This window comes from Dromiciops gliroides, chromosome 4 (assembly GCF_019393635.1).
Source record: "Dromiciops gliroides isolate mDroGli1 chromosome 4, mDroGli1.pri, whole genome shotgun sequence".
Taxonomy (NCBI): domain Eukaryota; kingdom Metazoa; phylum Chordata; class Mammalia; order Microbiotheria; family Microbiotheriidae; genus Dromiciops; species Dromiciops gliroides.
The window spans coordinates 44,976,014-44,991,231 of record NC_057864.1 but is presented as its reverse complement, the minus strand read 5'-3'; the positions used below and the strand labels follow the sequence as shown (position 1 = coordinate 44,991,231).

Here is a 15,218-nt window from a genome sequence, read left to right as displayed (position 1 = left end):
TTATCCAGCCTTTGCTTATGTAGCTTAACATAGATAGAAAGTGACAGAAAGTTTGATTGACAGGTCAATTGTTGGTTGAGGGGAACTCAGTTTTTTTTCCTTACAACTTTCTGTGTGGGCATCCAAGCAAACCACAGAGAAGGAAACATGGCATCAGCAGCTGGCTTAGAGATTTTCCAGCCAGCCTGCCTTTCTAGAAACTACTTCAGATTCAGAGAACTTGGTTTGAGTCATAGCATGGCTCCTCACCAGTTGTTTGACCTTTGGGTAAATGACTCCTCTTGTCTGACCATCAGGCCCATCTGAAAATGAAAGGGTTAAAGTAGATGGTCTCACAGGTACTACCAGCTTTTAAATCCTATTATCTCTGATCCTAGTTGATTGGTTGGATACTCCAACACATGCATTAAGTGTTTATGTCTAGTGTGAGGTTAGAATATTATTGTTTTATTTAAACAGGGAACAGGCTCAGTTGAGGTCAAGGTAGGTTTTCCAATAATGTTAGTTAGTCAGACATGAATTGGATTTTAGGAAATCTGAGTGCCTGTCCCTTATTTTACTTATCAGCCAGCTTACAGTTTGCAAATCCAAATGCCTAATGTTAGGGATCTTGTTTATGTTTCCTTCAAATAATTTGAAGAAACCAGTAACTTAGTTCTCTTTGTCATGTTTCAATCTAGAGAGCTAGGGTTTTCCTATTTTAAGGTCATGAGCTATAGATCTCACCATCAGTTACTAAGATGTAATATTTGAGATTTTAATAGCTGTGATTAGATATGGGTCATGTTTAATCAAATCCCAGTTTGTCTGGCTCTTTTTGTAAAGGGGAAGGTGACATTTGGAAACATTTTTCTTGAGCTTGGTCCATGTGAAGTAAAATGATTTGGATTTTCAGTTTTCTAACAATCCCCAGTGTTTTATCTCTACCTTTGAAATGGAAGGGAAAGATTTCTTAGACTCTCTAGAGCTTCTAGAGATAAAATTGGTTTTATTTTGTTTTCTGTTTTAGGAAATTGATGGAAAATCCCTGCTGCTGATGACAAGAAATGATGTGTTGACAGGACTTTCATTAAAATTGGGTCCTGCCTTGAAAATCTACGAATATCATGTAAAACCGCTGCAGACACAACATTTAAAGAACAACTCCTCATAGTACAGTCAAGTTGGGGCCTTGGACCTCAAATAATAAATGATTAAGTAATTTAGTTTCATGTAATGAAACTTTGTAAACATAGAATACATATATATATATGTATATGTTGAGAATTTAAAACAAAAGAAAACTTTATCCTATTGGATAGAATAGGCAATCCACTGTCCCCGATTCAGTCATCGGGAGCTAGGAGCGCCACCGGAATGCATGGTTTTCCTTTGGGGGGATTATCAATAGAATCATGGAGGGAATTGGGCTCCAATGACAAGACTTGAATGACAAGGCTTGCTTTATATTCATTCCTTCATATGCAATTTCCCCCAAACTCTCAAAAAACAGACAAGAAAACAAACATCTTTGCTTATGGACTTAGAGAGAGATGGAAAAAGAAAAAAATGGGTGGAAGTTTGGGGGGGAGGGAGTGAAAGGAAGACCCCTCTCCAAGTTCCTGCTCCTTGTAGCTTTGTGTTACTTGGATGGAATTGCCAACACCCTTATTTGTAGAGGGTCCTCTACTTGACCTTATTAAGGTTTACATGTGTTGTCATATGTAGTTTGGGTTTTTTTTGTTTGTTTGTTTGTGAGGCAATTGGGGTTAAGTGACTTGCCCAGGGTCACACAGCTAGTAAGTGTTAAATGTCTGAGGCCGGATCTGAACCCAGGTACTCCAGACTCCAGGGCTGGTGCTCTATCCACTGTACCACTTAGCTGCCCCATATGTAGTTTTAAAGGAATGAGCAGACCACATACATATAGCCCATTCCAGAGCTGAAGGCAATGCCAAGAAGTAAAGCACTGCTAAGAAGTAAAGCACTGCTAAGTAGAGTAATCATCGACTTCCAGCTTGTTTTCATGAGCACGTAATAGCATTTTCCATGTAGAGTTGCTTTTAAATAGATTTTCTGCTTTGGAAGAAAATGTTTTCACTTATGCTTTATATTTATAATAACTTGTGTTTTAAAGAACTTTGCAGACAGCTGTAAAAAAGGAAAAAAATACCTTGCTCCTTGCACAGAATTTTTATTCATATATATTATTTTATGGCGTGTGATTTTTTTCAATTGTCTGATGCTTTCCTTATTATGCCTGGTTTGAAAAGTTGCTTTTAAGAGCTTCAAAGAAAAGGGCTTGGTACTTACTCATCTCTGTTCCAAGAGACATTTGTTCAATCTGCTTGTTCCAATGCCCTGTTGAATTAGTGCCCTGTGTCCCTAATAAAGAGTTGCTTTGGTTCATTCCCAATGAATTTTTGCTCTTTCTGCATTATTGTTTCTTCATTTGGGTTATCATCTTCTAGAGACATTTCTTAATATTCAGGTTCTGATGACATTATGCCAAATAAAGTACAGAGGTAGAGTAATTAATTCAATTTATTTCAACTCAACAAACATTTATTAAACTCATATACTCTGTGCTAAGCACTTTATGTTGCTGGGGATATGGATACAAAAAAGGGAGAGCTTAAGGTCAACTATGGGTTATATGGATATTGATTAGTCAAAATTCATATTATCTTTATCCAATATAAAATATAGACAAAATAATTTCAATGCAGGGTAAAAAATTGGAAGAATCTCAAAGGCTTTATTTGGGAAATGACACTTGAACTGAAGTTTGAAGGGAGCTAGGGATTCCAAGAAGAGGTGAGGAGAGAGCGCATTACAGACAAGGAGACTACATTGTACAAAGGCATAAAGGTACAATGTAGAAGGGTAAATGGGGAGAACAGGTAGACCAATTTAGCTGAAGGGGAGTGGTGTGAAATTAATTTAAAAAGATAGGCTGGGGGCAGCTAGGTGGCAGAGTGAATAGAGCACTGGCCCTGGAGTCAGGAGGACCTGAGTTCAAATCTGACCTCAGACACTTAACACTTACTAGCTGTGCGACCCTGGGCAAATCACTTAACCCCAATTGCCTCACAAAAAACAAACAAAAAAAGATAGGCTGCAGGGGCTGCTAGGTGGCACAGTGGATAGAGCACTGGCCCTGGATTCAGGAGGACCCGAGTTCAAATCCAGCCTCAGACACTTAACACCTAATGGCTGTGTTACCCTGGGCAAGTCAGTTAACCCTCATTGCCATGAAAAAAAAAAGAAAAAAGAAAAAGATAATCTGTAGCTAAGTTGTGAAAGGCTTTAAATGGCTAAATATGGATAAATTAATCCAGATGGGCAACTAGAAATTTCAAGTCTAAAGAAATTTTCAATGATATGAAATGTGAAGTCATTCTCTCTTGTCCCAGGCTAGTTAATGTCATCACTAAAACCTTGTGTTTTCATTAAGTCATTAATGTCAGTGGAGGCATTTTGACTGGAAAACATGGAGGCTGAAGGCCGGGAATAACAATCTAAGCAATTCAAAAAAGGAAATTAGTAATGTGTGTATCTGTGTTCTAATCCTAAAGTCATTCTTAAGATGCCAAATGGTTAAATGGAAAGAGTATTGAATTTGGAATCATGGAATATTAGTTCAAATTCCAACTCTACTACCTATTACACAGTGGAGTCACTTTCCTCTCTTCACCCTGGTTTCTAATCTATAAAACGAAAGGGATTGAACCAAGATGACTATAAAGATCCCTTCCAGCTCTGTCTCTCTGAGCCTGGGATAAATGAGGATTTCTTGACTACCTCTTATGTGCAGAGGATTCTGCTGGGGTAGGGAAGGCCCAAAAGTCTGGAGACCGGAAGTGCTCGGTTCCTTTTTTTTTTTTTTTTTTTTTTTTTTAGTGAGGCAATTGGGGTTAAGTGACTTGCCCAGGGTCACACAGCTAGTAAGGGTTAAGTGTCTGAGGCCGGATTTGAACTCAGGTACTCCTGACTCCAGGGCCGGTGCTCTATCCACTGCGCCACCTAGCTGCCCCTCAGTTCTTTTTCTTAAGGAACACACAGTATAGAGAAATGAGACTAAACAGATAAAAAGCTCCAATGAGTGATGCAAACAAGAGTTGGAAGGAACCTCAGTGGCCATTAAGTCCAACCTGCACCTAAAATAAAACCTCACTACAATTATCCCCATCTAGCCTTTACCTAGAGGCCCCCAATGAGAGGAGACCCATCACCTCCTCTGACAGCCCATTCTTCTTTGGAACATCTCTGGTTAAGAAGTTTTTCCTGACTAAAGTTTCTTCTTTGCAGCTTCTATCCATTGCTTTTCTCCCCTCTGTAGCCAAATAGAACAAAGCTAACCCTTCTTAGACTCCCCAAAGGGCAAAGATCAATTTAAGACTGAAGTGACTAGAGAAAGCTTAATTGAGGAGGTTCTATAAGATGGAAAGTGAAATACCTTCCTTGAGGAACTAACAATCTCTCCAAAAGAGTTTTCCATCAGCAAAATGGGGAGAAGAATTCTTGTCTTTCCTGATTCACTAGGGATGTCGTGAGGTCCAAAAGAAGAGATTACTTGAGTTCACCTCTACTGTATTGCTATATTCTTATCTATGTTTGGTGGTTCTTTCCTTCAGCTGTTGTACTGCCATAACACAGTAGTTGTTAACAGTATTCATTAGTCACTATCTCATGCTCACACTCACATTCATTTTCTCTAAAACTCCTTAGTATTGACATTGGAACCCTTGTTTAGTGAGTCTAAACCAATCCAATGCAAACCAAGAAGTACTGATTAAGTGCTTACTTAAGGAGAAAGGCAACTTGACATATTAGATAGAGAACCAGCCTCGAAGTCAAGAAAATAGGTGTTGAAGTCCTTCTTCTGACACACTCCAGTTCTGTGATCCTGGGTAAGCCCTTTGAACTGTCAGCACTTTGGACATTGCCTAAGATAATGCCAGTCAGCCAATAAACATTAAGTGTCCATTATGTGCCAGGCACTGTGCTAAGTACTGGGATTACCAGGAAAGGCAAAATGATCATTTCTGCCCTCAAAGAGCTCACAATCTATTGGAGGAAGCAACATGCAAATAACAATGTACAAGCAAGCTATCTACAGGATAAATAGGCAACAATCAACAGAGAAAAGTACTAGAATTGGGAGACATTGGGAAAGGCTTTCCCACAGCAGGTAGGATTTTTAGGTGAAAGCCAGGGAAGCCCAGAGGAGGAGATGAGAAAAGCAAACTCTTCTCCATCCATGGGAAGAGTTGCCAGGAGTTCCCTTCCATGGTGAAATTCTCTGGAATTGATTTCTTCCCCTACCCCCTCAAAATGCATAAAACACTTGGGATACGATGATAAAATAAAAAAAAAAATAGTTCCTGCCCTCAAATAGTTTCTATTCTATTGTTTAAGTTAACTAATCAAAACACAATGGCTATCCTAGTTGCACAGGAAGTGCCCTCAATAAGCATTTGATGTGAAATGAAGGAAAGTAATTTTGGACTGACTGGTTTAAAAGAAAACAGAAAGAAGATTGATGCAACTTCTCCGGTCTCTTGTGAAGCCTTTCCAGCAGAGTCTTTCCTAAGAGAAGCAAAAAACTCAGAGACAGAAGGTAAGTCCTTACGACATTGAATTATGGCCTGATACAAGCAGGCTCTGTATACTCCAGGGAGCCTTCAGAATGCCACATTGGACAATAATTAAAAGCTGTCTTCACTGTGACTTTACCAGGGGAAAAACACCGTGATCAGAACAGGCCACGAAGGATGGCTGATGTTTGAAATGTGTCCCGGGCGGCTCTCATTACCAGACAGCTGCAGAAATTGGCCAAGTCTGATTTCTTTTTCATCTCACATTGAACTTTAAATAAATTTATGAGGCCTGGCTCTGCACCTTGAAGAAATGAAGCCGTACAAGAAAAGGTAGTGGTGATGGAAGCAGGTTGGGCATATCCTTTGGTCAAAATATCTTCTGTGGAGATGGCTTGGTGAGGAACTGCTTAATATTTGGAGCCTTGCACAATGACTTGGTGAATTCATCTACAGCAAGAGACAAGCAGCATGGTATACTGGAGGTAGCAAAGAACTTGGAATTAGGAGGACCCGGATTTGGATCCTGCCTTAGGTACCTATTGGCTGTGTGATCCTGGGCAAGTCACTTCACTTCAATTTCTTTGTCAAATAGGAGTAATAATAACATTTATGTCAGGGTTGTTATAGGGATCCAATGAAATTATATATTTAAAGTGATTGGCAAATATGAAAGCAATATATAAATATTAGTATAAGCCCTTTTATAATATGAAAGTTAAATATTATACAATAGATGTATCATATGGAAGTTAGATCCTGGCACAAAGATGGGGGCCTCAGCCATGGGGGAAACAAAAACTTGGATTATTGGGTTAGAATGCATGGTAAACTAATGAGCAAGATGGATTTAAGTAATTGCTGTCTAGTTTGCTATATGTTTCTGGGTTCTATTCTCATTGCCCATCTTTAGTGAGTCAAGCGCCTTTGTTTTGTTGTTTTTGCACTGAGTTTCAGAGTTTGCCATCAGGGATATACAGCAGAATTTCCATCATGTTAGATTAGATTTCTTTAATAACTTTGAAGAAATTTAATTTGCCAAAGTCCTCAGGACTTCGGAGGGTCAGACATGAAGAATAGTTCTTGGTAATTCATCATCAGCATTAAAGAGGATATATCAAATGGGGATCTGTAGAGGTCAATACCTGGCCCAGAGCTATTGAGTATTTTCAATCATGAGTTGCATGGTAATAATAACACCAACACTAAGAACAAGAACAATAAGGCACTCCATAGGTTACATCCACATGACCTCAACTAACTACACCAATAAAGAAGTGATGGTAGAAAAAACGTCTGAGTCATGAAGATGTTTATAGAAATGGAGGGGTTTATGAGGGTAACAGAGAATCAGGTCATTCCACCAGAAATTACAAATGGATTAGACTTTAAAAGCCAGAATTTACTGATCAATGCAGATTATACAACAAAGTGGTGGAAACTATGCAAAATATCATTTCATGTTTTACTGGCTAGCTACCTAGGAAGATGCAATCAGGTGGCCAGAATTAGAAGGCTGAAGTTCTCTATCCTTCATATAATGGCTATATGTTAACAGACAACATATCCTCATGTTACAAATTCAACCCCCCAAATATCTCGGACATAGCCTTACTATGTGTTGTTGCCTTTGAGTCATTCACCTCTGTGGACCATTTTCTCATCTGTAAAATGAGGGGGTTAGACTAAAAGAAACACAAAAGTTGCTTTCAACTCTATATCTAGACTGTGATCAAGAAGAATTCATTGACTATCTTCCTCTGTGCAATAAATGCTGGAAGGCAGGGGGCATAGTGACTGAAGACGTGGTTTTAAAACCAGAAAGACTTTTGTTCAAGTCTTTCCTCCGATATACAGTGGCTCTGTCACTGGGCAGGTCACCTTATTTCCCAATGTTCTAAACAGCTCTCTGAGACTCCAACTTGCCAACCTACATTGGTAGGGAGGGTTTTCTCACCCAGGGAGTTCCCTGTATCAATGAAATGACAGGTCTGATCACTATCCCTATTGCTAATCAATAAATAGAATGTTTTGGGATCAGAACATCATGACAGACAGCCCTGTTGCCCCCAACTCCCCAGGCAGAACATTTGATCCATCAAAATATAAGAATAAATGAATTTACTCTCTACTTGGGAGTCATCTTCTTACCAAGTTGTCTCACAAATGTTGTGCTAAGTGCTGGGTTTACAAATACAAAAAAAAAGTCAATCCTTCCCTTCAAGGAGCTTAATGGACTGGGAGGGAGAGTTTGGTCTGGAAAGTTACTGGCATGATGAATGAAGCCACAGGGGAGTCTTGACTGACTTGCCTCTTCCAGAAGCAACAACAGAGCTGATTTGACCACAGTTATAGATCTGGAAGCAGGGCAGTAAGGGGAAACTCCAGGTGAGCAAGAAGGTGGCCAGGGATGGAAGCACTGATGAGGCCTGCTTGAGAGATGAGCCAGGAGGGACAGTCATCAATCAGGGCAGGGGAAGGTGGATCAAGGGCAAAGGATCTGAAAATGGAAAAGTTAAAAAAAACCCTCCAAGGCATGAGAGAGATCATTAGGCAGAATACTTATGATCACCAAACTCTATAGAATGAAAAGGTTTCAAAATGGAGCCTCTTGGCAGGAAGCCTTTCCCATCCTGTTACGGGCTGATCATCATCATTGGGTTTTGTACATCCCTCACGACGTGAGTTTTTTCTCCCTATTAGGATGCAAGCTCCTTCCGGTCTGGGCTGTTTTCACATTTTCTTTGTATCCTTGGTGCTTATTTAGCACAGTGTGTGGCACGAAACAAGGACTTAAATGTTTGTTGTTTTTTTGATTGAAGTAATTAACACTATATGGGAACAGGATGAGGTAAGTACATGTCCTCCCTGTCATCCTGTTGTTTGAATTGTTCCACGTTTACTTTCAGTGAATCTATGCCTAAATCACAATATTCTTATTCAATTACAAAAAAGCAGCCATTTTATCCACCTGTATAAAAGTCCAAGAGGTAGGTAAGTTGTGAAGTGAATAGAGTGCTGGCTCTGGGGTCAGAAACATCTCAGTTTCAAGCTGGAATCAGACACTTATTAGTTGTGTGACCCTAGGCAAGTCACTTAAACGTTTGCCTCAGTTTCCTCATATATAAAATGAGCTGGAGAAAAAACGACAAACATTCTAGTATCTTTGCCAAGAAAACCCCAAATGGGGTCATGAAGAGTCGGATGAGAGTGAAACAACTGAAGAACAATAAGAGTCTTAAAAAACTCTAAATATGCAAGCAATAATATGAAGATAGCAACTTGTTCCAGTACTGAATTAAATTTCTGTCTGAATACAATATAATGGAATCAGGAATGGTTGGAGAGTTGAAATCAGAGACTTAATTGTTCAAAATGAACATGGTGAGAAGTCTCCAGTAGAGGACCCAGGGGTCCTTCCTTGACCCTGTGCTGTTTAACATTTTTATCAATGTATCTTGAACAAAAGGGATAAATGCCATGGTCATTAAGTTCACAGATGGCAAACAGCTGGAAGGAATAGCCAACACACTGGAAAACAGTTGGGATTCCAAAGGATCTTAACGGGTTAGATCAGAACCTGTGGCTAAATTGAATGAGATAAAATCTGTTTGGGATAAATGTCAAGTCCTACACTTGGGTACAAGAAAAAATCAGCTTCATTGGTACAAGAGGACAGACATGGTTATGTGGCCTAGGGGAGGCAAGAGAATTCAGTTTGTCTGAAAAAGATCTGGGGTTTTCAGTGGACTGTCAGCTCAATAAGGGTCATCAACGTGATGTGGCAGCTTGAAAGCTCATGTGATTAGGAGAGACCACCTCTAGGTAGAGTGACATGGTTGTGCCACTACACTGTGCCCTAGACTGACCTCATCTATTGTGTTCAGTTTGGGAGCCACAGTTTAGCTTTGATAAGCTATAGAGTAACCAGAGGAAGTCATCCAGGATGGTGAAACAAGTCATATCAGGATCAGCTAAAGGAACAAGGAGATACATTTGCTGTCTTATAAATATATGAAGAGGGGGGCAGCTAGGTGGTGCAGTGGATAGAGCACCAGCCCTGGATTCAGGAGGACCTGAATTCAAGTCCAGCATCAGACACTTGACACTTGCTAGCTGCGTGACCCTGGGCAAGTCACTTAACCCTCATTGCCCCACAAAAAAAAAAAGAAAAGAAAAAAAGGAAAAGAAAAGAAAATACACAAAGAACTGTCATGTAGAAGAAAGATTATATTTACTCTGTTTAGCCCAAGAAGACAGAACCAGGAGCAATGGGGATAATTTGCAAAGAGGGAAATTTAGAAATTTAGAAATTTATCTTTAATATCTTTATCTTGATTTCAAGAAAAACTTCCTAACAATTAGAAATGTCCAAAAGTTGGACTGCCTCAAGATGTGTGGGTTCATCTTTATGGGAAGTCTTCAAGCAGAAATTGGATAACCACTTGTTGAGTCTATCAGGGATTCCCTTCATGGACAGGTGGGGTCCCTTCTACCTTGAGATTCTGAAATTATAATCATTATTATTTTCATAATTTCATGGTATCTTTCATATACATGTTATTTGGATTTACTAAGTATAAAATTCTTAACATATGTCAAATAAATATAGAGACAGAAAGCTTCAAACTTGAATCAGGGAGTCACACTGAACCAATGGCTAATGACAATATTTACACATGCCTTGACCTCCTCAAGGCAAGACACACTGAAGGAAGGATGTGGCTGAGTGCATCGAAACCTACTCACATCTTGAAATCAAAGCTGAATGGGAAGGACATGTTTAAAGCAATTAACACCTACGCAATACTCCATTTAATGTACGCTTAAAGGACTATAAAACAAACTATAACAAATTTAGAAAGTATCCCAACAAAAGCTTTTGTAACATTAACAAAACATAGGGGCCATTACAGTAAGGCAGCTAAAGGAAGATTAACACTTTGTCACCACAAAGGAAGAGGATAATTTATAGACAGTGTCAGAACATGTTGAAAAAGGTTTTAAAAAACCTACAGAAATACTTTTGGAATAAGCAGACATTATTCCTTCATTAACCAACAGTTAAGGCTAATGATAGGTAAATGCCCTCAGATTTGTCCAATGGGATATGAGAAATTGCCAAGATCCAAGAATAGAATCAAAAGGCCCTCCATGGGAGATATCTGCATGAATTGAGCCTACATTATGTCAGCAAAGAAGCATCAAACAAAGCCTGAAGCATGCAGGTTCATTGGTGAAAATGGGGAGATTTGTAATGGCAAATCAGGATTTAGTTATTGACATAAGAAATTATACAAGGTTATCTTTAAGAAGTCTGGACTCAATGATCTATGTAACTTGTGTATGCAAGACATCACTGCAGGCTGTAAGAAATTACCACTTACCTAATAAGCCATGATCTGATGACTAGTCAGTCATGCATCAGAAGTTTGTAATTTTTGTGGACTATCAGATGACAAATTCCCGTGCTTCAAACACAGACTTCAAAATATCCTAAATCAATAGTCTCAAACTCAAATAGAAATAGGGGCCACAATAAAAATCCTCATGGGCTTCATATTGACTTAGTTTTAAAATCTGAAATATCTATGTTTTATTGTATATTTATTAATTTTGTTAAATATTTCCCAAATTACATTTTAATCTAGTTCTGGCAGCATGAGTGTTACCCACAGGCCATCCATTTGACATATGGCTGTCCTAGAAAAATCAACCAACTGGAATTGGATCATTATCACAGAATTAGTGCCTACAATAAATAACCTGGATATAACATGCATCCACAAATAGGTAAGAACAGTATTTTAAAACAGATGTCTCCATCCCAAATACGTGTAATCTCCAAGCTATGAGGAATAAAAAGCCTTTGAAATGTAGAGAACTAGTGAAGGAGATCACATTCATGCAGGAACAGAATGAAAGTTATATCATGGTTGTTGTCCATGTGTTACTGGAGTTACAGCAAAGATGTATTGGTGAGCATACAGAGAATGAACCTACATTCTCAGGCTTTTAGTCAGTCAACAAGCATTGACTAAATCCTTTCATTGTGCTAAGTCCCAGGGATAAAAATGATGGGCAAAAAACCCAGTCCCTGACCTGAAGGAACTCACATTCTAATGGAGGAGAGAATAAATAACTGCATACAAGATCTATCCATCTCTTCTCTCTCTCTTCTCTCTCTCTCCCTCCCTCCCTCCATCTCTCCCTCTCTCACAATACTGATACATGTATATATAAATAATATGGATCTTTTGATATAAATAAGTATATATATATATACATAGAGAGGGATCTATAGCGATATTGGTCTAGATCTATATAGAGTTAGAATAGGTCTTGTATGTAGTTATTTCCATGTTATCTATATGTAGATATAGATCTATCTATCTATCCATCTATCCATCTATCCATCCATCCATCTATCCATCCATCCATCTATCCATCTATCCATCCATCTATCCATCTAGGAAGTACATGAAAGCAAATTTGAAAAGGGAGGCATTAGCAGCTGGAAGGACCAGGGAAGGTTAGTTGAGACTTAAAGGAAGCCTGAGAAAATGAGAAGCAAAGGTGAGGAGGCAGAAGATTTCAGGCAGGGGATAGCCACAGCAGAGGCACAGAGGCAAGAGACAGTATCATGCATGAGGAATTGCAAGTAGGTCAGTGAAACTGGATTGTAGAGTGTGTGGACAGAAAGAAAAAGTGAATAAGCATTTACATAGCACCTACTATGCACCTGTGTTAAGTGCTTTTTACAAATATTTGATCTTAACAACCCTCTGAGGTAGGTGCTATTGTTTTCCCCATTCACAATTGAGGAAACTGAGGCAAACAGTGGTTAAAGTGACATGTCCAGGGTCATGAAACTAATAAGTGTCTGAAAGCTGGATTTGAACTCAGGTCTTCCTGACTCCAGGCACTATATCTTCTGGATCACCAGCTGCCTCTATGGAGGGAGTAAATAGAAGACTTCAGAGTTGGTCCTTGTGGTAATAAGGAGATACTGTAGTTTACTGAGTAGGGGGATGATATGGTCAAACCTACACTTCAGAAAAAATGGATTTGACAGCTGAGTAGATAGATCAGGCAGCTGAGTCTCAGTTTTCTCAACTACAAAATAGGGGGAGGGGATTATAATAGCACTTATCTTCCAGAGTTATTGGGAAGATTGGTGAAATATTTGTAAAAAAGAGCACTCAACACAATGCCTGGGAGCTAGGTAACACAGTGGGTAGAGAGTTACACCTGGAGTCAGGAAAACTCGAGTTCAAATCCAACCTTTTCTATACTTAACTAGCTGTGTGACCCTGGGCAAGTCACTTAACCTCTGCCTCAATTTTCTCATCTGTAAAGTGAGGATAATAACAGTGCCAACCTCCCTAGTTTGTTATGAAGATCAAATGAGATAATTGTAAAGTGCACTACAGAGTAGGCACTGTGTGATTAGTAGTTAGCTATCATTATTATTATCTGAAAGGACTTGGGTTCCCTGAACAGCAGCAGGGAAATCCAGGAAGAGCTTGGAGGTAAAAATGATGAGTTCTGTTTTAGATCTGTTGAATTTGAGATGACTTTGGAACATCCAGTTTGAGATATTCAAAAGGCAGTTGGCGATGAGAAACTGTAGTTCAGTGGGAAGACTAGGGCTGGATATAGAGATGTGTAAATCAACTCCATAAAGATGATACCTAAGCCCAGGTGAGTGTATGATATCACCAAGTAATAGAGAAAAGTGTGAAAAGAGAAGAGGGCACTGGACAGGGCCTTGGAGGGCATCTATGATGAGTGGGCCCAGCATGGATAAAGAGCCAGCAAAAGAGACTGAGAAAGCGTGATCAGAGATCAGAGAAACCAGGGGAAAAAACATGTCCCAAAAACTCAGAGAGGAGTGGCAGCTAGGTTGCGCAGTGGATAGAGCACCAGCCCTGGAGTCAGGAGTACCTGAGTTCAAATCCAGTCTCAGACACTTAACACTTACTAACTGTGTGACCCTGGGCAAGTCACTTAACCCTAATTGCCTCACTAAAAAAAAAAAAAAAAAAAAAACTCAGAGAGGAGAGAATAACTAAGAGAAACAAGGGAGCCAAAGGATCAAACATTTCAGACGTCAAGAAGGATCAGAATGGAGTAAAGGCTGTTACATCTGACATTTCAGCGATCCTTGGTAATCATGGAAGTCAAACTGGGAAGGATCTAGATGAGAGCAGTTACTCCAGTTTACTCAGCTATAAAATGAGAGTGTTTGACTTGCTAATAATAATAACTATAGTACCATAGATCAGAGAACATTAAATATAAGAATAATGGCAGGACGGTGACTTGTTCCAGGACAGAATCTTTCTAAATGCTATCAAAGAAAAAGAGAATAAGATGATAATGATAGTAACAGTAATAATCAGTAATAATCTCTCAAAATATGGCCTGTGGGAAGGAATAAAAGTCATGTGAGAATAGGAATGAATGAATAAATTTTATCATTTAAAATAATATCTAGCATTAATATAATGTTTTAAGGTCTGTAAAGTGGTGTGTATATATATGTATATATATGTAAATTTGATTAATTAATGAACAAATAAAAACAATTTATTAAGCACTTACTATGTGTTAAGCTATAGAGATAAAACATAAAAGCAAAGACAGTTCGTGCCTTCAAGGATTTCATATTCTAATGGAGAAGACTATACATATAGGGGAAAGTTGCCTAAGAAGGGGCGCTTTGGTCCAGAAAATTACAGGGATAATGTAAAGGGTTATAGTGAAATAGACTGACAAAGCCTGTCCAGGAACAATGGCAGACTTGATTCGATCATGGTTCATGGATCCAGAACTGGAGAGTGTACAGAGGTTGCAGGTGGGAAGAAAGGCAGTTGGCAAAACTGACATCCCAACGCTTTAATTCACTTAGAACAATCAAATCTTTTACCCAACCAAGCCATAGTTTGCCAAACGATCAACAGAAAGGAATGTAAATAGAGTATTGACTTGTCCTAGGATGATTTCTGTCTGATCTTCATCAATCACAAAGGTGAGAAGAATGTAATAATAATAATGACATGCTTAAATTTAGCAAAGCATTTTATATACATTGTCTCATGATGATCAGTTAAGTAGTGTGGTGGGACTAAATTATACCTAGGAGTCAGAACTGATGTTCTGACTGTTCCAATCACTAGCTGTGTGACTTTGGGCAAACCTTGTTAGATTTCCATTTTTCTCTGCTGTAAAATGAGTTTGGCTGGTTAATAATAATAATTACTGAAATATATGCTTTTCCTACATAATCCCTAAACACTGAGAAATAACTACTATAAATATTCTAGTTCCCATTTTATAATGAGGGAACTGAAGCTCTGAGACATGAAGGGGCCTAAACCAGGGTCCTCCTCCCACTAATGTCTAAGGGAGGATTCAATTATGGTCTTCTTGACTCCACGTCTGGTGCTCAATCCACCACAGAGACGTGCTGGCCCCAGAGGGATTGCTTAGATTCTCTTCAGTTCAAGTCGAATAAGCAAGTATTTAGCAAGCACTTAACTATGTGCCAGGAACTCTACTAAAGACCAGGGATACAAAGAGAAATAAACACAATTTCCACAACCTGAAGGAAAACATATTATAATAGGGGAGAAA

General features: G+C 38.9%; 1 protein-coding gene across 1 annotated transcript in view; it reads left to right on the top strand.

Annotated features, from left to right (window-relative positions):
- SAMD13 (sterile alpha motif domain containing 13) overlaps positions 1 to 1,153 on the top strand; it is a 46,933-nt gene extending 45,780 nt beyond the window's left edge. Inside the window, exon 4 of the mRNA XM_043963982.1 lies at positions 1,010 to 1,153. Coding sequence (XP_043819917.1) covers positions 1,010 to 1,153 — 144 coding nt within the window. The remainder of the gene's footprint in view (positions 1 to 1,009) is intronic.
- The last annotated feature ends 14,065 nt before the right edge of the window (positions 1,154 to 15,218 follow it).